This window comes from Mus musculus, chromosome 8 (assembly GCF_000001635.26).
Source record: "Mus musculus strain C57BL/6J chromosome 8, GRCm38.p6 C57BL/6J".
NCBI classification, from domain to species: Eukaryota; Metazoa; Chordata; class Mammalia; order Rodentia; family Muridae; genus Mus; species Mus musculus.
In genome coordinates, this window is record NC_000074.6 from 105383656 (window position 1) to 105405829 (window position 22174).

The 22174-nt window shown below is 46.8% G+C and overlaps 1 protein-coding gene across 4 annotated transcripts in view; it reads right to left on the bottom strand.

Moving 5' to 3' along the window:
• Kctd19 (potassium channel tetramerisation domain containing 19) overlaps positions 1 to 22174 on the bottom strand; it is a 30702-nt gene that overhangs the window by 855 nt on the left and 7673 nt on the right. For 2 of the 4 annotated variants that reach the window (XM_011248399.3, NM_177791.3), the window contains exons 3-16: positions 12675 to 12825; positions 11616 to 11807; positions 10171 to 10302; positions 9908 to 9976; positions 8218 to 8428; positions 6625 to 6785; positions 5389 to 5492; positions 4810 to 4952; positions 4536 to 4619; positions 4111 to 4225; positions 3095 to 3722; positions 1675 to 1866; positions 1368 to 1522; positions 1076 to 1177 (exon numbers count right to left, since the gene is read on the bottom strand). In XM_011248399.3, coding sequence (XP_011246701.1) covers positions 1076 to 1177; positions 1368 to 1522; positions 1675 to 1866; positions 3095 to 3722; positions 4111 to 4225; positions 4536 to 4619; positions 4810 to 4952; positions 5389 to 5492; positions 6625 to 6785; positions 8218 to 8428; positions 9908 to 9976; positions 10171 to 10302; positions 11616 to 11807; positions 12675 to 12825 — 2439 coding nt within the window. The remainder of the gene's footprint in view (positions 1 to 1075; positions 1178 to 1367; positions 1523 to 1674; positions 1867 to 3094; positions 3723 to 4110; positions 4226 to 4535; positions 4620 to 4809; positions 4953 to 5388; positions 5493 to 6624; positions 6786 to 8217; positions 8429 to 9907; positions 9977 to 10170; positions 10303 to 11615; positions 11808 to 12674; positions 12826 to 22174) is intronic. The other 2 variants (XM_011248400.3, NM_001301173.1) reach the window with 1 other exon arrangement.

Consider the following 22174-nt stretch of genomic DNA (forward strand, 5'->3'; position numbering starts at 1 on the left):
AAAAAAAAAAAAAAAAAAAAAAAAAAACCACAAAAAACAAAACAAAATGAGTTCAAAGCCAGAGTAGGCATCTTGGCTACACTGCATCTCACACTTTCAAAGGGAGGGGCTGGGACATGAGTACTTGCCTGGGTTGCATGATGCTCAGGGTTCAATCCCCTGTACAGCAAAACCAAACTAAATTGGAGAAAATTTCTCAAGCCTTAACCATCCTTTTGCCCTTATTGAACTTTTTTTTTTCTTTACAAAAATGCCTTTTCAGTATTGTAGTGTAGGCCTTTAATTCCAGCACTGGGAGGCAGAGGCAGGCAGATCTGCATCTCTGTGAGTTTGAGGCCAGTAATAGTGAGTTCTAAAATAGCCAGGGATACATAGAGAGATGCTATCTCATCCCTCCCCCACAAAAACAAACAAACAAACAAACAAACAAAACCCCACAAAAAACAACCTTGAAACCCCTCAAAAATGCTTTCGGAAGATGCTTAGGGCCTGGGTAGATGGATCTGTGGTTAAGAGTGCTTTGTTGCTCTCGCAGAGAACCTGGGTTTGGTTTCCAGCATCTACATGGTAGCTAACAACTATCTGTAACTTCAGTTGCCAAGGGTCTAGCACCCTCTTCTGGCCTCTGAGGGCCCTGTATGCACAGTGTACAAATATTCATACAGGCAAAAACACCCATACACATACATTGAAAGTAAATCCTAAAAAATGCTATAGAGGAACTTAAGTATAAAAAAAAAATATGGTGACATCATAGCTCAGTAGGGGAACTAGCTATTACTGGCTCTAAAGGCCTGACTCCATTTCATGTGTTGGAGTGCTTCCCAACTATGACCAGGGTTGTTAGTGGTGAGGGCATAGCTGGTGTCATAGTTTTTAGAGGAAAACTATAAAAATAGGTTTCCCAAATGTTGCTTTTTGACTAGACTTGATTAATTTCAGCCATCTACCACCATGGGATCTGGGACCACTGAGTTAGCTGGCTAGCTTTTTAGATGACAGCACTGGCCTGGCCCAACAATATCCATGTGACATTCACAAAGTTGCCGAACCCTATACAGGGCAGGTACCTCACCTCTACCCAACTGTACAGACGCTCCTGAGTGTGCCGGTCATCCTTGAAGCCAGCGATGGCCAGCAGATCCACCACGAACTGCTTGGGGCTGATGTTCAGTGTCTATCAAGAGAGCCTGTAGTCAGGCAGAGCCATGACCAGCTCCCGGCTTCTGCATTCTTATTCCTGCCTTTTCAGCTACTCTTCTGTCCCTGGCTTCTTCCCCTCCTCCTCTTGTTTTATACAACTTATCACAAGTGGGTAAGGGACCTGTGGAGAAGAAAGAGGGTTCTCCAAGGCCTGTCATACATACCCACAGTCGGTAGGCCAGAGACACCACCTTGGCTGTGATAGCTTTGGGATCCTTTTGCCTGATGGAATCCAAGATGATGTCGGTCAGGAAGCGGTGACATTTCTGTGCATAAAACATCTCCTCCCAGGACAGAGAGAAGCTCAGAAAAGTCACTTCTGTGGAGTAGAAAGAGTAGCTATGACTAAAGCAGTCCACGGCTAAGGCCTCAGAGAGAAACACAGGGCAGGAAGAAGTGTAGAACTCTCTAGGGACATACACTCTTAATACCCTGGGTGTGGGCTCTGCATCTCCACAGGCAAGGCCTCACCTCGAAGTTGGGGGCTGGCTGTGAGTGATGTATGCTTGATGTTATCCATTTGGGTGGTGTAGATAATGCTGTCTTCAAAGAACATGCAGGAGCCATCATTACCCACCACAGGGGGGTGAGCCACTTTGAGGATGGCCCCTGGATTGTCGGTCCCGTTAGCATTAGGCAGAGGCTGCTCAGGAGCAGGGCTTTCTGTGAAAAGAAAGAAGGGATTTTCCTAGGCTTGGGAGCCTAGGCTCAGTGCAAGCAGAGAGGCTCCTGGTGACAGATCAGTACATTCATTCACAACTCCCAGAATCCTCCCACTTTTTGTAAAGAGTACCCTGGCCTCACCGCTTCATTGTCCTGACATTGTTGCAAGCCCGAGCCTAAGTTTCAGAACTCTACGATTCTTCCAGTTAGGACCAGCATGAAATATGATCAGCGGAAGCCCAGTGGAAGACTTGGAAGCTATAAAACTAAAAAGTGAGCAGACCTTTTCTAGGCAGCCTTTCACGTTTCTCTACGCTGGAAAAATATGGTGTGCACTATCCATAAGTGTGACAGGCCAACTTTATGCCTCACAGAGTCCAAGAGGGCACCTCTAAGTGGGACCCAGGCCACTAGAAGGGAAGCTGAGAAAATAACCTGACATGGCACTTCTCAGCAAACTTCTCTGTGTTTCCTGCCACTGCCAGCCACAAACTAGCATCAGCTCAGTCCCCAAAGTCCCTCGTGAAAGGGCCCTAGTATTTCCCATGCCACCTGTGCCTTTCCCAGAGGTCTCTTTTCTACTGTCACCCACTTTGATTAAAGGCCCTTTCACTTGCTCACAGCCACCCTAGATGATTGGCCTCTTGGTGGCACCTCTGCCTCCCTCCACTACTCAGCCTCCTTTGTCCAGCCTGGAATGCATCCACACCGCTGATGCTTGGCCTCCTATGACCTCACTTCAGAAGCACACACCTCATCATGGGTTCCCTTTAAAAGATCCTCTAGGAGTTGGTCATCCTTATTAAGGGCAGAAGAGAGCACCACATTCTGAACTTGGTCCCTAAGACCTGGTCAGATGACTCCTGGCTTCAGTGTCATTCCTAATGGCTTGTGCACTAGAATCCAGACCTCCAGCTAGAGCAGTGCCCTGTGCTTCCACCAACACCCTACATGTTCTCCCTGCCTGCTGACTCCCCAGTGGCTGGCCTCTTTCTAGCTCATATTTCTTAGGTTCTCTCCCACAATGCTCATCACTCCTCCTCACATGACCTCTTCACTCCTCAAGTTAACAAGCCAGTGTACTACTCATTTCTGTGCCTGCTACCTCGCACAGAGCTGGTACCTGCATAGGAGGTTCTGGCCCCTGCTCAGAACTCTCTATGGTCTTAGCCGGGAGATCTGTTTTCAGTTGAAATGAGACTTGGGTCAAGGATGGGGCAAGACTCACCTCTGTCCTTGGGCCTCTGCTTGCCCCAGTCCTTTAGGGTAATAGCTCTTTTTGTAGGGAAGTATGGCTTAAAGGTTGGCTCTGGACCCTTGTCTTTCACTCCAGCTCCGGGTCCAGTCTGGGGACCAGCATCCTTCTCAGAGGTTATGGAATGAGCTTTCCAAGCAGCTGAGGTACCAGGCTGCGGAGCAGCCTCACTTCCCGAGGGGACATGCAGGCTAGCCTCCTCCACAGAGCTGCTCCTGGAGGCTGGCAGTGGCTGGAATTCCCACTGTTTACAGTTGACCATGTCCCATTCCCTGACTAAAGATATGAGTTTTTGCATGGGGGTGACAGGAGGGTCTTTGGCATCAGGTTTCTGTGTGAGGTTTATAGTGGTGCACTTCTTCTTGGGGGGACTCTCAGAGTGACCTCCCCAATGTCTGGGGTTGGCACATAAACCAGAGCAGTGTGAGTATGTGCTGGGATTGCCTCCCCTCTTGGCATTTCTGCAGAGGGAGACCTGAATAGTCCGGGTATACTGCTCAGCCTCTTCCATCTGGCTGGACCTGGTCAGGTTCCCTTTGGCCTTGTTCCATGGAGTCCTGTCACTGCATTCCTGGAAGTCCACAGGCATGCAGGCTGTGGTCTGGGGAGGGAGGGACACAGTAGCTGTGGGTCTGTTGTACAATTATCAAAGTCTTCCCAAGACCTAATAAACTGGGCTTTAAGACAGCCTGTTTGCTCAGGACAATCTTACCCCCTGAGATGGATCATCATTTAAGTTCACTCAGTCCAAGAGGGAGTCATACCAGCCCAGGCAACTTTTATATTTCAAAAGGAGAGATTGTTACTCCAGGCCACAAGTAGCTAGCACACTCCTGTGCCTCCTCAAAATTCAGAAACTAGTTCTTCTACTAGTAACACATGGGGGGTCCTGCTTTTCTACGGTACCGTACCCTCAGGAGCTAGGTCTTCCCCTTGAACCCTATGGAGGTGATGTTTAAGGACACCAAACAAAAACTCCTGGGCCTTACTTCCTTGGCATCTCTGCTGAACTCTGCCATTGGCCCTGTCCCTTCGGTCACCACATGCAGCTTCCTAATGGGAAAAGCTTCTTCATTTTCAGATTCTTTCTCCTGAGTCCATGACCTATAGAGACCAAGAGGGATTGGTCAGTGAGAAGAAGCTTCCATCAGCCTGTCAGGTAGCTGTGGGTCTGTTGTACAATTATCAAAGGTCAGGCCTGTCCATTGGCTGGGAGTGAGTAATTATCAACAGTGGATGGGAGGGGGCCTTTAAAGGGGTTTTCATAGGGCAATGACTCATCTAGAGCCCATTTCACCAACTCCCTCCTTCAACTCTCAGGAGAGTAGGTCTCCCTGGCAGATAAAAACATCTGTAAGAGGAATTTATCAAGGTCCAAATTGTTAACATAGAATCCAGAGTGAAATCTACTCACTTGTATGCTTCGCATTGTGCCAGGGCTTCTGAGAGGGCTGGAATATGATACTCCTCCACCTCCTGGCAGAAGAGAGGCCATTCCCTGCAAATGACAAGGAGATGGGAAACTATGGGGGGAGGGGAGACACGGGCCTCTAAAGAAGCTGCCTTGAACAGTAATGCCCATGTTGAAAATAATAGAACCTCCTCCCCAAAGGCTACAACAGAGGGTTCTCTTTGCTACAGAGAGTCAGCCTTAGTGTTTTATAATCTGATTTCCTGTGTTGGCTTACTTAAATTCTGATGGTAAAAACAGTTTTCCAAGTCTCAGGAAGTTGAGAATGTGTCGGAACATTTGGCCGTCCCCGTGAATGAGCAAGGTCTGTCCGTAGGCGATCCAGTACACTCTCTGAGTGTTGGATAGCAGTTCTGGGTACTAGAGGAAGGGGTTAGACATCAGAATCAGTCCCATGGTCTTGGGCTTTAGTAAAGAGTAGGTTTGGAGATTTCTATCTCTCTGTATGTTGACTATAGGTAAGCAAAGTGGAGAGAATCTAAGGAGGAGTGCATTCATTGCCTCTGCTTCAACTTCTGGTCGTCCCACTCCCCACACCTCCCAGCCTTTGGAGCTCAACCCCACCTCCTTCTTGGCCCCTGAGAACCAGACTCTTCTCTCCCCACATTCCCGAGGCCTTCCCACCATGCTGCTCATCACATTTCTACCTACAGAATCTGAGCACTCTTGGCCAGGGAGCTAGGGAAAGGTTCTTAGGCTAAGCAGTAGAGGAAGCTGTACAAAGGTCACATGGCAAGTCCCAAAGATGCTCGGGTGGGGGAAGCCAAAGTGGGAGGACAGTTGGGCCTAGCGGTACCTTCATCAGGGTCTGCAGGGTCGTTGCATACCAATGGCTTCCAACATAAAGCTTGATGATCTGCTGTGGTGAGTATATCGTGACCTCAGCTGTCCACTCCTCACCTAAGGAACCAACGAGAGGGGACACATTGTCTGACCAGAAGGAAAACTAGTGGAGCTCTTTGGTCAGTGGTGTTTACACAGGAAGACTCCACCCTCTCAAAACTCATATTGTTTTGCCTCTCCACGAAACAACCACCCTGGACTCAGACCGTCCCTGCTGCTGGCATGCTTCCAAGGAGAGCGAGATGGATGGCTGTCTTGGGTGAGTTGGGAAGTCCTCTGGAGTACTAGTTCCAGGCACTGTTCTTCCTTCACTTGACGCAGCTTTCTCAAGGCATGCTAGGCTGCTGCTGCTCCTGTCTGTCTACACTGCCAGCTCCCTCTGGCCTGTGGCTGCTAATGTCCTGGGTGTGCAGCTTTTCATGAGCCCTCTCAGCAGGGAGCTAGGGATCCCTCTCTTTATACAGGGTTAGACTGTGAACTCCAGAAGAGAGAAGCTGAACCCACGGACATCTATACCTGTCCTGGTGCACGTAGTGCTCAATAAACGCTAAGTGTTGCTGGTTGATAGTAAGATAGCTTAAACTTCACACAAAAACTTGTAATTATTTACTAACTAGCTGGGCATGGTAGCTGGCACACGCTAATCCCAGCACTTGGGCGGTAGAGGCAGGTGGGTCTTTGGGAGTTCAAAGCTAGCCTGGTCTACACAGTGGGTTCCAAGACAGTCAGGACTACCCAGAGAGATTCAGTCTTAAAAAATTATTAGCTTATGAAGATAACACTGGATTTGGACTCATGTAGACCCTAGTTTGACCACTATGTAATTTTAATTCTTCTTTGTGCCTCTGCTTCATTCTAAATGGCCTTACAGACCATTTCTCCTTGCCGAGCTATGAGAAAGAAATGGCAACTCGTGTTAGCTCCTGGGACTAGGACAAGCATGCTTTTGGGAGGTCTGTCTATAATTTTGAGATATACTATAGAATTGACGGTGAGGAGAGAGCATGTAATGTGAAAGTTTCCCCTTAGAAAGAGAGTAGCGGCCCACATTTTCTGCCTCTTTCATTTACACTTCTTGGTCCTGGCCACCCTCTCCTGCCCTCCCTAGTCGACAGAGCCTCCTTTAGTGCTAATTTCAAACACAGAAGCTTTCTTGTGTGTCTGAGAACACAGAAAAGGAAACATTTACTGAGCACATCCACGGGCAGCAAAGTCCTTGGCTCCAGATGAGTCTTCAGAGCCACTTTCATTGGCTCGTAGGTGATGTCCCTCTTGTCCAGGAAGGCGCAGAGCTCATACACCTCGGAGATGGTCTCAGTCAGGGGCAGCCGACAAGTGCCCAGCCAGTTCCTGCCCAGAGGAAAGCCCATTATGCGGCACCTTAGTACTCTACCTTAAAGGAATCTAGCCTGTCAATCTCCATGACTAAGGCGTCTCGTCATAGCATTGGATCAAAGATGGCATCGGAAGCATCATTTCTTTGATTTAACTTAGTGATTAAAATTTTTTTCCAAACATTTATTTACTTTATGTATGTAAGTACACTGTCAGTCTCTTCAGACATGCCGGAAGAGTATCGGATCCCATTACAGATGGTTGTGAGCCACCGTGTGGTTGGGAATTGAACTTAAGACCTCTGGAAGAACAATCAGTGCTCTTAACCACTGAGCTATCCCTCCAGCCCCAATTTGGTGACTTCTTTTTTGTTTGTTTGTTTGGTTTTGTTCTTCAAAACAGGGTTTCTCTCTATAGCCCTGGCTGTCCTGGAACTTGCTTTGTAGACCAGGCTGGTCCCAAGCTGACAGAGATCTCCCTGCTGGGATTGAAGGTGTGTGTCACCATGCCTGGTTTAACTTGGTGATTCTTGAAGGAGAGTAAGCCTGGCTATAAGCTCACTCTTCAGACAAAACCAACCAAAGCCACTCATTTCAAGCCTGGAAGCCTGAGATAGGCCTTTAACATCCAGCCACTTCCTTCCTGTCTTCTTATGTACGTATCTGCTTGAGACCTCTCATCCACGGTATGGCTGCCTATTATGACTTTGAAAGATTACTAACATCCTTCGTACCTAGAAAGAGACTAAGGTATGAACACCAATCCTCTAGTTCAACCTGCCTTCAAAAAGCACTGGTATTTGCCTTCTGTGACATTTTAAGTACATATGTTTGGGAGAGATGGATGATGGTATAGGCCTAAGGGCTCCAAAATTACACAATTCGGTCAGGCGAGCCTCTCCCCAGGGAACTGGGAAACCCACTCCTATCTTCAGTTTTGGAACTAGTGAATTTCGTGGCCCTACCAGAGCTGTTCCTTTTTAACCTTCTGCAGAAATGGCAAGTAATCCCTGCCCTGGCACTAGCAGGGACACTCTGAGCTCATTTCTCAAGGAACCATGTCCCCTGGGAAGCCTGCCTTGCTTTGTTCTCAGGTGATACTCTGGGCTCTGGAAAGCCTCCTAAGACGGGAGAGAAGCCTTGTAAAGAGGTTTGCTGGAGGTATCCAGGACTCTGAATTTACGACTGCAGCCTGGGAACTTCAGATCTAGCCTAGGGGGAATGAATGGCAGAAAATAGCAAAAGGAGACCATTGGAAGCTTTGAATCATGGAGAGCTTTGTAAATTGTCCTGGCTTGCTCCTCAGAGACCCAAACCTGGTGGTGTCAGCAGTGGAAGAGATAAAATAGTGAGGCATCTTTCCCTTTGAGCTCACGGGAGAGGCTTAAGGTTGCTTTCCAAGGTGGGAAGAGCCCAGGCTGATAGTGCCCTGAGAGGCCGAGACTTGCCTGACGTGCTGGAAAAGGGCCCCGTTCCCTGTGATGTATAGTCTGCTTCCGTCCAGCGTGCTCTCGATGCGCAGCTGTCCCAGTGCAGAGTCTGGATACTTGACCAGCAGGCCCAGGGCCATCAAGTACAGTGGTTTCACAGACTCCACACTGGCTGTACGACCCCCCTTTCCAGGACTTAGAGGTGGGCAGGAGGTCCGGGAACAGCCACCTGTGTTGGAGAGACAGAGGTGACTCCTAGATCTTTGATCATTCCTGAACTGGACACCATGGGTCCTCCTGCTTCCCCAGTTAGGACTTATATGGTAAGATGGGAATTGTGTGCTTGCACAGTCCAAATTTGGATCACCTTAACATTGGTATAACTTGGTGTACACATGTTTAGGTTAGAGGTCAAAACTCATGGGAAATGACTTAGTAGCAACACCGAGCCAGCTGACAAGCTTCCAGGAGATTTTCAAATCCTTATTTTGAAATAGGGTCTCACTATATACACCAGGCTGTCTACAAATTTGTGATTCTCTTGCCTCTGTCTCCCAAGTTCCTCAGCCTCCTGCTGGAGAATTTTCACAGGTTATCTCCAGTCTACTACCTAGCCATCTACAGATGAATGAACTGTGTTCTGTCCTGTCTGACATTGTGGTTTAGGGCAAAGTACCAGTAACTTCAGAGTTATGCAGGGCTGGGGTTTGAGCTTTGTCATAGTCAAAGGGCTATGAAAGACATTTACCTTGATTATTTACTTTATAAAAGGTTAATACCGGGCTGGAGAGATGGCTCAGTGGTTAAGAGCTGACTGCTCTTCCAGAGGTCCGGAGTTCAATTCCCAGCAACCACATGGTGGCTCACAACCATCTGTAATGGGATCCGATGCCCTCTTCTGGTGCATCTGAAGACAGCTACAGTGTACTCATATAAATAAAAATAAATAAATCTTTAAAAAAAAAGGTTAATGTCTCACAAGTGTGAGGAAAATCTGTCTATACACATGCTGCCATCTTTAACCCCCATGCTTCCTGAGGGCCAGAAGCTGTTGGGGAAGGTGCTGAGCTCACACTAAACTAAGGTCCTGTAACAGGTTCCTGACAGATGCTTCAGAATACCACTCCCCACTCCCCCATCACAATACAGGAAAGGCATTGCATTTGCCTGGGAAAGGCTGAGCCTCATTCCATGAGACAACACACAAGCAGGCCACACTTTACATGTGGTGATGGCGGTAGCCCTGTTATCTGAAAAGGCTCTACACAGTCTCAAAGGACCAGCTGCCCCTGCTCCATGCAGCCAGCTTCCTGAAGCACATGTGTAGTGTCCACCGATGTGCAGGACCTGGTGACTGAGCTGATGACAGGCAAATCAGAACTGTGAAGCAGGGACAGCTGGTGGAACAAGGCAACGCCAAGAGCACAGAGGACTGACCTGAACAAGGGTCAGAACATGTTGGGACCAGAAGTCAGAGGATGTGAAATGAGGTGGAGAGGGGGAAGGGAAACTGGGCACGGAGTAACTGGAACACTGCTAGAAAGTAGGCTCTTCATTTCACTTCCTCATTAGGGGTCCCCGGAAGAGGAAAGATGGGGGTTGCAGGTGGACGCTCGGGGAATTCCACCAAGGAACAGACAGCATAGGCCGAGGAAGCTTGTCCTCAGGACCAGCCTGCTTCTCAGGGCATTCCCTCCTGGTTTCTCACCCAGGCTAGGCTCCTCCTGCTCCAGGCTAAGCTGGCTTCCCTTCGGCCCTGGCAACGCTGGTTGCAACGCTGAGTAGAGAGGACACGCAGGGTTTTAAGCCAAATTCCTTTTCTCCAAGTCTAAGTCAGTCACTACACCTGTTTGTCACTACCACCCAAGTCCAAAGTGGCTGTCAGGGGAGCTGCATGCTCTTGGCTTCTGTAGCTCAAGCCCAGACTGTTCTAGAATATCCAGGGGAAGCCAAAGTTCTCAGGCAACATACCCATATTCATCCGGTACAACCGTACAGCTTCTGTAAGCTCAGGGATTTCCAGAATTTCTACTTCTGCTTCTAACACATCTATGTTGGAGAAGTTATCTGGTAGTAAAATCTTGTGTGAGCGTAGAAAATTCACTTGAAAAGCAGAAAGAAACAACATGTGTTAACGAAACACATTCATGACTAATGTGTCCATGTCCTGGCAGACTCTTAGTCTTACGTCAGGCTCTCCTTGTTCTCAAACAATTGCTAAACATACCTCATTACGTTTGTTCTGGGGCAATGCTTTTCAAAGACCCCACTTAGTTTTCCGGTGTCTGAGTCCATGGGTGTGGCCTCCCCTGGCCTGGTCTGGCACACCCAGGCCCTCTCTGTGAACCTTAAGACCCTGAGACTTACCCTAAGAGTCTTGACCCTAAGCAAGTCATTCCGACAGAGGGAGTTGTCCTGTTAGAGAGGAGAGGCCTGGGGGAGCCTGGGCGGCCAGCAGGCGCCTGCAGGTTGTCTCTGCTGGATTGCAGTAGGGGAAGCAGAGACGGAACCAGCACTAAGTCCCTGTGAGAATCAACTCAGAGATACAGGAGCACAGCACAGACAACTTCCTAGGTGACACTGAATCTGGATAGCTGGGACCTCAAGCATTTGGACCCTGACATAACTTGGGGTTCTTGGGGGTCTCTTGTCCTATCCATCGGGTTGTGGTTAGCTAGATAGCAGAGAGGCCATTCGGCTCACGGGCAAGCAAAGCCAATCCTGGGGCAGTGAGGGAAGGGAGGCTCCTTTCTGGGAAGGATACGAGAGCTCATCCCTCCTCAGCTCAGGCTGCCGGTTCTGCGTGGTTCTGGGAAGACTGCCATTATTTACCCCCTTTCTTTACACTCCGAGGGTAATGGGAGAGACAGCAGATCGTGTCTCTGAAACAATCCTATTTCCTTGCTGTAGGTGAGATTAGCTGAGGCCTTGAGACATAAGCAAAGTATGAGACGTGACCAGAGTTCAACTGAGTCCCCTACCTTTACCATCATCTCCAGGATCCTTACCACTACCTTAGGGTGTTTCAGTGTCCCTAAATGGCGAGGCCATCACAAAAGAAATAGGAGCTAAAATATCTCAGAGCTGGGCTGTGCATGGCGGCATACACCTTTAATCCCAGCATTCAAGAGGCAGAGGCATGTGGATCTCTGTGTGTTTGAGGTTCTATATAGCAAGTTCAAGGACAGCCAGGACTACATAGAGAGAACATGTTTCAAAACAAAACAAAGCCAAAAAAGCCCTGAGTTCAGTGAGAACCCCATGCTGGGCTCTGCTTGCCTCCTGGAAGGTCATCGTGTTCCTACAGCCTCTGCTCAGAGAAAGCCCTCAGGCCGTAAGCCACAAATGGACCCTTGCTAGGGGAGGGTACAGGTGTGTGGGATGAGTATGTGGCCACCGCTGGACAGGGCAATCACCAATGAAGCGGAACTCGCTGCATTCGCACTCGATCAGGGCCACCGTTTCAGCCAGCCACAGCAGATTGTCTTCGGTCACTAGGCTTGGGTACTTGGCCACCAAGTCGAGGGGTAAGAAGCAGTAGTGCACTTCCTCTTCTGTGTCCAACAGCGGTGTGTCCATGAGTCCCAAAGGGGCCTTGTCATGAAGACCTGTAATACAGAAGGTGCCATCACCTCCCCAAGGCATTGTGATGCTCCCATTGACCCAGGGGACCACTCAGGGACAGTCTCTGCCATACACTTCCTTCCCCCCCTTTCTCTTTTCAGATGTATATTTAAGGGTAAGAAGAAGTATTCTGGGAAGCTAAGTGTGAAAAATCTTTTTTCTACAGACAGTAAAAGGACACTGAATGATATATCTTGGCTTATGTATCCATAGTCACTATATCCAGTTACTCACGTCTCTTATTTAAGATTTATCTATATGTATGAATATTTTGCCTGTATGTATGTACATTCTCCATGTAGAGGCCAGATAAGGGCATCCGATTCTCTGGAACTGGAATTACTGGCAGTTAGGAGCTACCACGTGGGTTCTGGGTCCTCAACAAAAGCAGCTAGTGCCCTTAACTGCCGAGTCATCTCTCTAGCCCCTCCACGGTCTTTCTAATTGATCAAACCAACTACTGTCAACTGCAGATTAAAAACCCATTAATAATCATGAACTCCTGATGTCCCAGCATAGGGACTTATGTCCCTATGCTGCAAGAGCCTCAGAAGCCAGAGACCACTGAGCATTTTTGTGTAGTGGTCTGAGGTAAGTTGAAATAATGATGGAGCCAGGAGAGACTGGATGACATCATATCACCTAAAGGAAGCCTAGATACAGCAGGACGGAATGGCACAGGGTGCTGAGTCCCAGTAAGCAAGCAGCCATGCAGAGGACAGTACTGGGTCAAAAGAGAAGAGGAAAAGAGAGGCAGCACCCAGAAGTAGTTCAGATGGAGGTTAACGTCTGTTCGGGCGAGGAGAGTCGAAGCTGGTGACTTCAGGGTGTGGGCCTGCCCGTGACGGTACCTGTGAAGGCGGGGCTTTTTATTGGAAAATCCGAGGGCTTGCTGATACACTTCCATGTCCGCCAGTAGTTCAGGGATGCTCTCTCAGCCACAGGAATGTCGGCAGGCCGCACACGGAGGTGGTGTCTCCCTTCCTTCAGGTTATCTAGGGTCTGTCCCACAGAGAAGAGTGCTGCCTTCAACATCAAAACCTCATAACCAACTTTGTTTTGTTTTGTTTTGACACTGAATACTCAGAAAAAATAGCATGTGACTTGCTTTGGGACGGTATTTTAAAATAAACGGAATCAATCCCAAAATGTAAAATGGCAAGGTAATAATTAAAATTCTCAATGATTTTTTTTCTTCTGAGTTTGAAGCATTTTTTTTCTTCTAATTTTATATCAAATAACAGGATATTTTCCTTGGAAAAAAAATCTATGGAGTTTTTTGGTTTTTTTTGTTTTTGTTTTTTTTTTTTTGTTTGTTTTTGTTTTTGTTTTTTTTTTTTTTTTGTTTTGAAACAGGGCCTGATGCTGCACAGGCTGATTTCAGACTCATAGACTAGCTAAGGGTGGCCTTGAACCTGTCTTGCTGCTGCCTTTCAGGGTTTCTCTGTGTAGCCCTGGCTGTCCTGAAACTCACTCTGTAGACCAGGCTGGCCAACTCGGAAATCTGCCCGTCTCTGCCTCCCAAGTGCTGGGATTAAAGGTGTGCACCACCACTGCCCGGCACCCCACTTTTTTTATGATTGGTGTGATGTGCTCATTATGTGTATTCATCCCCGTTCTGGGAAGTAGTCTAACAGTGAGGTGACCAGTGCTGTGAGGGTCAAGTGGAGCACACCAACTGAGCTCAGCTGGATCCCAGGGCAGAGGGTGGGTGAGGGGCGATCTTCATCCCACCCTTACCCAAGGACACATTTTCCTTCTCCAGGCTTGCAGAGAACAGAGAACAAATTATACTATGAAACCAAAATGTTCGACCTCACTCTAGGAGATAGTGTTTCCCTAATAAACTGTTGGACACAACGGGGCAAGCAGTCCTTTATAGGTCATACATGTGATCAGTTTTCCCCTCTAAGAACCGTGTTGTGGGGGCTGGAGAGATGGCTCAAGTGGTTAAGAGCAGTGGCTGCTCTTCCGGAGGTCCTGAGTTCAATTCCCAGCAACCACTTGGTAGCTCACAACCATCTGTAATGGGATCTGTGGCTAGCCCACCTAGGGTGAAGTCTTCCAACCTGGGTAAAGTCTATTGTGTGCCACATCTGCAGCTTCCTGCAAGAAGCTACCTGCTGAGCAGTGAGCTTGCTTTCCTGATCTTGACAAAAGCAATGAGATCCTGTCAAAGTGGGGGATAGGTCTCCCCACTTCAAATCCAAGGCCCTACAATTAAAAATTGAGCCTTGATCAGAAAAAAAAACAAAAAACAAAAAAAGAACCCTGTTGTGATCAGAAAGCCTCCAATTCAAAAAAACAAAAACACAGGAAAAAAAATCCCCCAAATCAACAACAAAATCAAAAACCACCACCGCCACCACCAAACTGCTTCTAGTTATTAGCTACCCAGGTGGGAAGAAGCCCTTGGGAGTTTGCTCTTGGGATCCCAAGTAATGAGAAGAGCCCTCTTGTGGCAATAGATAGGAACTGGCCCTCTCAGAGCTGTTTAAGGTCTCACAAGGAGGCAGTCCAGCCAGAGTGGGACAATCATCCCCGTTATGGGTGACTAGAGGGCCTTAGGGAGGACTGAGCAATGTCAGGGGTATGGGGAGTATTTCCCTTAAGCACCACAGCGAAGAAGACTGCATGTGTGGAATATTGGGAGCCTTAAGACAGACTTGCTGTGCTTTGCTAGGTTCCTGCTTAGGCTCAAAAGAGTTCTTGGCTTAGGGGAAAAGAAAGATGTGGAAGGATTGTGGAGATGGCTCATTAACACGCTTGCTGCACAAGCACTGGAGCCTCTCTAGAGGCGATGTTAAAGGTACAACGGCACATATCTGTAATCCCAGTGCCCAGAAGGTAGGTAGACACAGGCAGGTCGATCCCTGGAGCTTGCTAGCCATCAAATCCAACTGAGCTGTCAAGCTCCCTGCACACTCCAAAGAGAACAACGGAGAATGACAACTGGACATTGATCTGTGGCATCCATTGGCAACGCACACACATGTGCACACATGACCACTCATGCAAACACACAAAACACACATATGGACATAGAAGCCAATAGTTTGTATATTATACAGCAAGGTCTAGCATCAGTTACAAATATATGGATCCCACGGGACCCTGGGCTCATTTTCACATCATTGAAAAGAACGTAGCTTTCTGTTCCCTCCTGGTTAAGTACGGACACAGCTTTAGCTTCTGTGTCAAACTGTCAGCTCTTCAGAGGAGACACATCAGTAGAGAAAGGTTTCTGTAAGAGCAAAGAGTTGTCCTCGGGCAAAGGAGATGTACAGTGAGGCGCCAGGATAGTGACTAGGTGGTCAGAACAGAGTGTACATTGCAAATGGGAAAGCAATAAATCAAGATGAAGGATGACAACTTGACAGCATTTGTGCTGAAAAGTGGGACAAAGGAAGGAAGATGGTAACTGTCCAGGAAGGACAGAATAGGGCAAGGTGGGTTAGAAGTATACATATTCAGCCACACACCTCTGCCTTGAACATTGTTTGAGGTTGAAGGAAAGAAGTGGTGGACTGAGAACAGTAAACAAGAGGCCAGAGCAGAGGACCATCCATGCTGCCTAAGGCATTTTGATGATTCTGCTGGCTAATAAAAGTCCTTCAAAGATCTGTTAGTTGGTTTTGTGTCAACTTGACATGTGCTAGAGTCATTTGGGAGAAGGAACCTCCGTAGAAAAAGTGCCCCCACTAGACTGGTCTATGGGCAAACCTGTGGGGCATTTTCTTGATTGATGATTGATATGGGAGGGCCCAGGTCACTGTGGATGGTACCAACCCTGTGTAGGTAGTCCTAAGTTGTATTGGAAGCAAACTGAAAGGTGTGGTGGTGCATACTTTTAATCCTAGCAGTTGGGAAGTAGAAGCAGGTAGATGTCCGAGTTCAAGGCCAGCCTGCCTACAGAGTGAGTTCCAGGATAGTCAGGGTTACATAGAGAAACTCTCTCTCAAAATAATAAAAACATTATGCGTATATCTGTGTACCATGTGCATACTTGGTTACCACAGAGGCCAGAAAGCAGCACTGGAGACCAGCACCCAAACCTACATCTTTAGAACAACCAGTGTTCTTAAATATTGAGCCATCTCTGCAGCCCAGAGAATCCAACCTCTTAACTACTGTTACCTGAACATTTCTCTCTATAGGCTTCTGAGTTAAGAGTCAGGCCTGTTCACTTCATTGTCACACAACATCTCCAAACCCCAGGTCTGTTTGGAGGTATTGTTTGTTATGGGGTATATTGAAGTGACAACTTCTAGTTTCTTTGGAAAGTTAGTCATGTCAAATGATAGTTTGTTGGGGCACACAGGTGAAAGGATATCTTGCTAAAGCAGACACAGGAAAGACTGTTTTCCTGAAGCAGACACGGGTGAAAGGATGTTTTGATATAGATAACACATAAAAGGACGCTTGATGAAGGAGTATAAATATGAACCCATAGATAGTGGGAGATGAGCACTGAGCTTTGGTTTGGTTTGCTCTGCCTCGCTGTTCTTCACTAAGTACATGCATGTATTAGTTCGCCTTACATAGCACTGTTGAGCTCAGCTTGTTTTAACGCCACCATTCAGAGAAACTTGTCCAAGAACTGCTCTCGAGGTCCCTGTGGCAGCTGCGGCTTCCACAGCCTTGCCTCAGGCCAGCTGGCAAGCCTGGTGGTTTCTTCAGGATTGAACTACAGCTGCTGGTTCATGCTTGGTGTTTGCCGGCCTAGAGGACTGGACTGGAGCTGTTGGTTTGTGCCTGGTGTGTCTGCCTGTCGAAAGGACTGGACTGGCTGGGCAAGGGTGGCTCACACCTTTAAATCCCAGCACTTGGGAGGCAGAGGCAGGTGGATTTCTGAGTTTGAGGCCAGCCTGGTCTATAGAGTGAGTTCCAAGACAGCTAAGGCTACACAGAGAAACCCTGCCTTGGAAAAAAACAACAAACAAACAAAAGGAATGGATTGTAGCTGCCAGTTCTGTGTGCTGTCTGCCTGCCTAGAGGACTGCTCTGCAGCTGCTGATTTGTGTTTGGTGTTTGCCATGGGACTGAACTGCTGCCAAAGAAGATCCAGCTCACCCCCCAAAGAACCATTGCTGAACAGGTCCACTTCCCCCGTATCCTAATAATTTTTTCTCCCACTACCTCTGCTGGGTGGTGGGCTAGAGGAGAGGCTGAACCCTTATTAAAAGTAGGTTGCAAAAAAATGTATGCATATAGTATATAATCTAGTAGGTCTGTCCAACTAGCTTGAGAGGAAATATGCTAATGAAGGACAGGATGAGCCGTTTTCTAGAAATGAAACCTCTGCGTTCTGGGGTTTCTAGTAAACTGTGGGCAGCCCGATTTTCTCCAAGAAAGGAAACAGCCAAACTCTAAAAGGAGAAGAAGTTGGGCAAATCAAATCTACAAAGATTGCAGTCCCCAGCCAGTGAGGACATGCTATATGCTAACCAAAGGCGTCAAGCTTGCACCTAGGCCCAGGAGCTTCAACAAGGTTGTTTCCTGAACTCCTTCAGTGAGCCCTTGCTCTGATAGCTAGAAACAAAATCTCTGCTCACAGGAAGCATTAGGATGCTCTGAGAGACCGCAGGAGCACTCTGCAACTCCCTTACCTTTTTACTTATTTATGCCCTGTCAGCTCTCTTCTAATAGTATAACCTCCCTGAGACCCCAAGGACTCTGCTTGTTTTGTTCTCTGCTAGAAATGGGTCACTGCATTTTCTGTTGAAAGAATGCACGAATAACAAATGCTCCAGGGAGCCTGCTTCTGGGGGGTGGGGACAGGTTCTGGCTTTACTGACTCTAGTGGTCACAGTGTATATGGCTGGTTTTCTATAGGCGACTTCAGGACTACTTTCATATTCAGGGCCACTTGGATATTACTTTTTGGAACTTTACTCTTCCTATGTTATGACATGGCAAGTTATTTCAGAGGGGTCTTTTCTTTCCACAAAGTCTTGCTATGTAGCTCAGGGTGTCCTTGAACTTGTTCTTTTCCAGCCTCGGCCTCCCAAGTTCTGGAATTACAGGCATGCTCCACTGTGCCTGGAAAATGGGAAATACAGTGAACTTACAAGGCTAACTGCTACTCTAAGGACAATTGATGTTGCTTTGGGCCTAGATGGTAGTAAAGGCAAGTCAGAAGCAATGGAAATCTGACTGCGCGGCATGTGTGCTGCTAAAAGATGGCTGACAAGGCACCCTGCTGGCAGAGCAGTTGGGCTTAACAGGATTTTCAAGGAGGAATGGGTTTTGGAGATGCTTTGTGTGCTTCTGGACTATTGGGAGGAGCATCATGGTAAAGGAGCTTAGGGGGCCCGGCAAACCCCTGACTGCTGTGTAAAGATGCTGATGCTAAAAGGAGCAAGGCTATTAGACCAAAAGGATGTGCAACAAAAGAAGCCAAACAAGGTGCAGCTCTCAATGTTTCAAACTTGTCTCTTTCTCTCTCTACTGCTGGTTATGCTGCTGGTGGGTCCAGTCTTTCTCTCCCAGCAGATGGTAGCTAAACACCTCTAGATGCCAAATACTTTGAAAACCATTGGAAATGCAGACATGAAAGGAATAGAAACCAGAAAAGGAGAAAGACATTAAAAAAAATGATCCCAACAGAATTAGCACTAATATCAGAATAGAGCAACAATAACTTTGTCTGGAAATGTCAGGCTAGGCTGTGGGCTATATTTATAACAAAATTTAAAAGGGGAATATTCTAAAAAAAAATGAGTGCAGGAGGCATAGAAAGTAAGTATAGGGGATACTTAGGGGTATGATTGAAATATATATGTGTGTGCATATATATATATATATATGCACACACATATATATATATATGCACACACATATGTGATATGAGCAGGATAAACAGTATATGGGGACCCTTGAAGCCATTGTTCACAAGCCACATTGTTGGAATAATTATCTGCCGTGTTCTTTTCCAACATTACAAAGTAACCTATCTCACATCATAATAGAAAATGTGAAACCGCCACTGGCCTATTTTACTAAAGGCATCATTTGTGTGATCAGCACAAAAACTCCCTAGCTTCCTTGAACACAAAGAATGTAGACATACTTGGATTCCTTACTGGGAGCAGATTGCTGACAAATGGAGCAATTTATGGTCCAAACTTCGAAGTTCCCAGAAGGAGGTGAAATAGGAAAAGTTGAGCCACAGTGTAGTTTAGTGGTAGAATGTGTGTTAGCATGAGAGAGGCCCTATGTTTAAGCCTCAGTGGGGTTCAGGAGGCATGTAACAGTGAACCAATAGTCTGCATAGAACCTTAAACTCTTGTGAGTGACCCTGAAGGGAAACTGCACATTCCCCAGTGGCCGCTGTGACCCCTGACCAGTCTGATGGCTTGTGGAAGGCTCCAAGTAGCTTATGTTTAAGAGGGCTTCTCAAATTCCTCATGAAGTTTTCGGAAGCCTCGTGATGCTGATGTATGGATGGCAATGACTTCTTTATATCTCTCCTATGAATAATATATGACACTCCAAAACATTCAGGTTCAAAGATTTACTTATCAGCTTGATGATTCCTGTATTATAATTCTGGTCCCAACTGCGGCCATGAATTTCAGATCTGTCTATTCAGTGACTCCTCAACTCTCTAGTTGGATGTTACTGACCGGGCACTGTTTCTTCAGCTTAACATGTGGTCTTCAGCCTTGTCTTGTGATCCCTGCCCCCTAAAGGTTCATGTCTCTCAAAATTTACCATTTACCTGGTTGCTCAGGGTAGAAACATTCTTTCATGTCCTGCATCCAATTCATTAGCAAACTCATCAAGACTTACCCAGGATTTAAATTGTTCCTGTGACCATTCAAGACCAAACCATTCTTATCTTTCATCTGGATGAGTGGCTCTCAAGCTGTGAGTCACAGCCCCTTGTAATATGCTGGGGGAGTTGAACCCTTTCACAGGGGTTGCCTAAGGTCATCGGAAAACACAGATATTTACAACTCATAACAAAAATTACAGTTATTGAGTAGCAACAAAAATTATTTTATGATCGGCGGCTCACCACAAGGGTCAGAGCGTGAGGAAGGTTGAGAATCACTGATCTGGAGGCTGCTGGAGCTTCCCGGCTGATCTTCCTGCATTTTCCTTCGCCCCAATTGAATCTAGGCCAGCAGTAAACACATTTTCCCCCCTGTGAGAGGCCAGATACTAAATATTTTAGACTTTGCTAGCCATATGGTCTCTGTCAATTCAAATACTCAGCTCTTTTTGTAGTTCAAAAAAGCCATAAGCAAAATAAAAACAGAGAAGCGTGGCTGTATGTTCTCTCCTACTTCCCTCTTTCCCCCACACCCACGGCCCCGCAGCTGTATTTGAATGAAACTTTACCAATAACACTGAAATTTGACCATTTTTTCAATCACACCCTGGAGTGGACTGGATTTGGTCCATGACCTAGATGGGGTTTGTAGACTCTGATAATACTGTCAAGCCAGTAGTCACTGGTTTTTTCCTTACAACTTTGTTTTAAAGATCTATTTGCTTATTATTTTTAAATATACATGTATGTTCCTGCATGAGTTTGTGTGTATCATGAGCATGCAGGAGCCAGTAGAGGCCAGAAGAATGTCCGATGCCTGGGAACTGGAGTTACAGACGGTTGTGAGCAAGGGTGTGGGGGCTGGGAACTGACCCTGGGTCCCCTCAAGAACTTAGAAAGCACTACCGAGCTATTTTCCCAGCTCCAACAACTTTATTTTTACATACTTTAAAACCCACGTCTATGAAAACTAGAAGTCAAACCCAGGGCCTGTACATGGTAGGCAAGCAATCTAATACTAAGCTATAGCCCTAGCTTCACCCCCAATCCCAATACAGTCTTGCTAAAGTACTTAAGTTTGGTCTTGAACTTGACATAATCCTGCTTAGGTTTCCAAATACTTAGGCCCAACTAAAGCACACCAGTTTAAATGATGCTCCATTGGGTTTTAGACTATTTGCTCAGCATCCACTGTCCACTCTGGGTTACCATTGCCTATTGTTATCCAGCCCATTATCCATTCTCTCTTACCCATCTCTCTGTCCTTCTCTCTCTCTCTCTGGTCTCTATGAACTTCTCTAATTCTCTCAATTTCTAGAGAAGAAGGTGTTTATTTTAGTTCATAGTACCAAGTTTCAGTACATCACTGTGGGGAAGTCACAATGCCAAGAGCTCAAGAGAGCTGGGCACATGGGACCCATAATCAAGAAGCAAAGAGGAGGCCAGGCAGTGGTGGCCCATGCCTTCAGTCTCAGAGCTCCAGAGGCAGTGGTGGCTCGGACAGCTAGGGCTACACAAAGAAACCCTGCCTTGAAAAACAAAAGCAAAACAAACAGGAGTGAAGTAATGTATGCATTCTTCTTTTTTATTCTCTTGAGGTTTCATTTTGTGGCCAAGACTACCCTTGAATTCACAATTTTTCTTCTGGCTTACCTTCTGAGTGCTGGGGTTTTAAGCACAAGTTACTATCTCCAGAAACTGCATAAAGCAATCATAAAATGTATGGCCCTTTTATGTAGGTACAGGGTTGGGGATATGGCTCAATCGTACAGCACTTACCTAACATCCACAAAAACCTGTGTTTAACCCTAAGTATTGAAGAGTAGGGAGTTGTATAGCTTCCCACCTCATTTCTTTATCTCTAGAATCTGGCATGGGATTGGTTGTCGATACACAGTGTTCTGATTAGAATTAGAGACTTCAAGTGTACCTTTTCTTTTTTTAAAATATTTATTTATTTACTTAGTTAGTTTATATATATATGAGTACACTGTAGTTGTCTTCAGACACACCAGAAGAGGGCATCAGATCCTATTACAGATGGTTGTGATCCACCATGTGATTGCTGGGAATTGAACTCAGGACTTTTGGAAGAGCAGTCAGTACTCTTAACCACCGAGCCACCTCTCCAGCTCTCAGGTGCATCTTTTAGAGGTGAAGGTCCAGGTTAGGTTTGTAGAAAGGTGGGTAAATGGAGTGGGGCTGGGATTAGGGGCATTTGTGGAGGGAGCGGCGTACATCACAGGAGCTAAGGCACTGTCTTCCAGAAGCTTCAGTCTTATCCTGCTTGTTGGCTCATTCTATGCCTCTTCTTCTCTCCTTTGTCCTCTTAAAACCCTTACTTACTTACTTATTTGGGATAGGGTCTTGCTATGTAGCCAAGGCTGGCCTTGAATTTATCCCAGCCTCCCAGGTCCTGGGATTATAGGTGTGTACCACCATATCCAGCTTTCCACACTGCCTTTCAACAAAGCTGTTACAGACCAACCTGAACAATATGTGCTACCTTCTGACTGAATAAGACAACCCTTTAGCAGGCGCCCAGCTCTGTTTTTATTGTTAAGTGCTAAT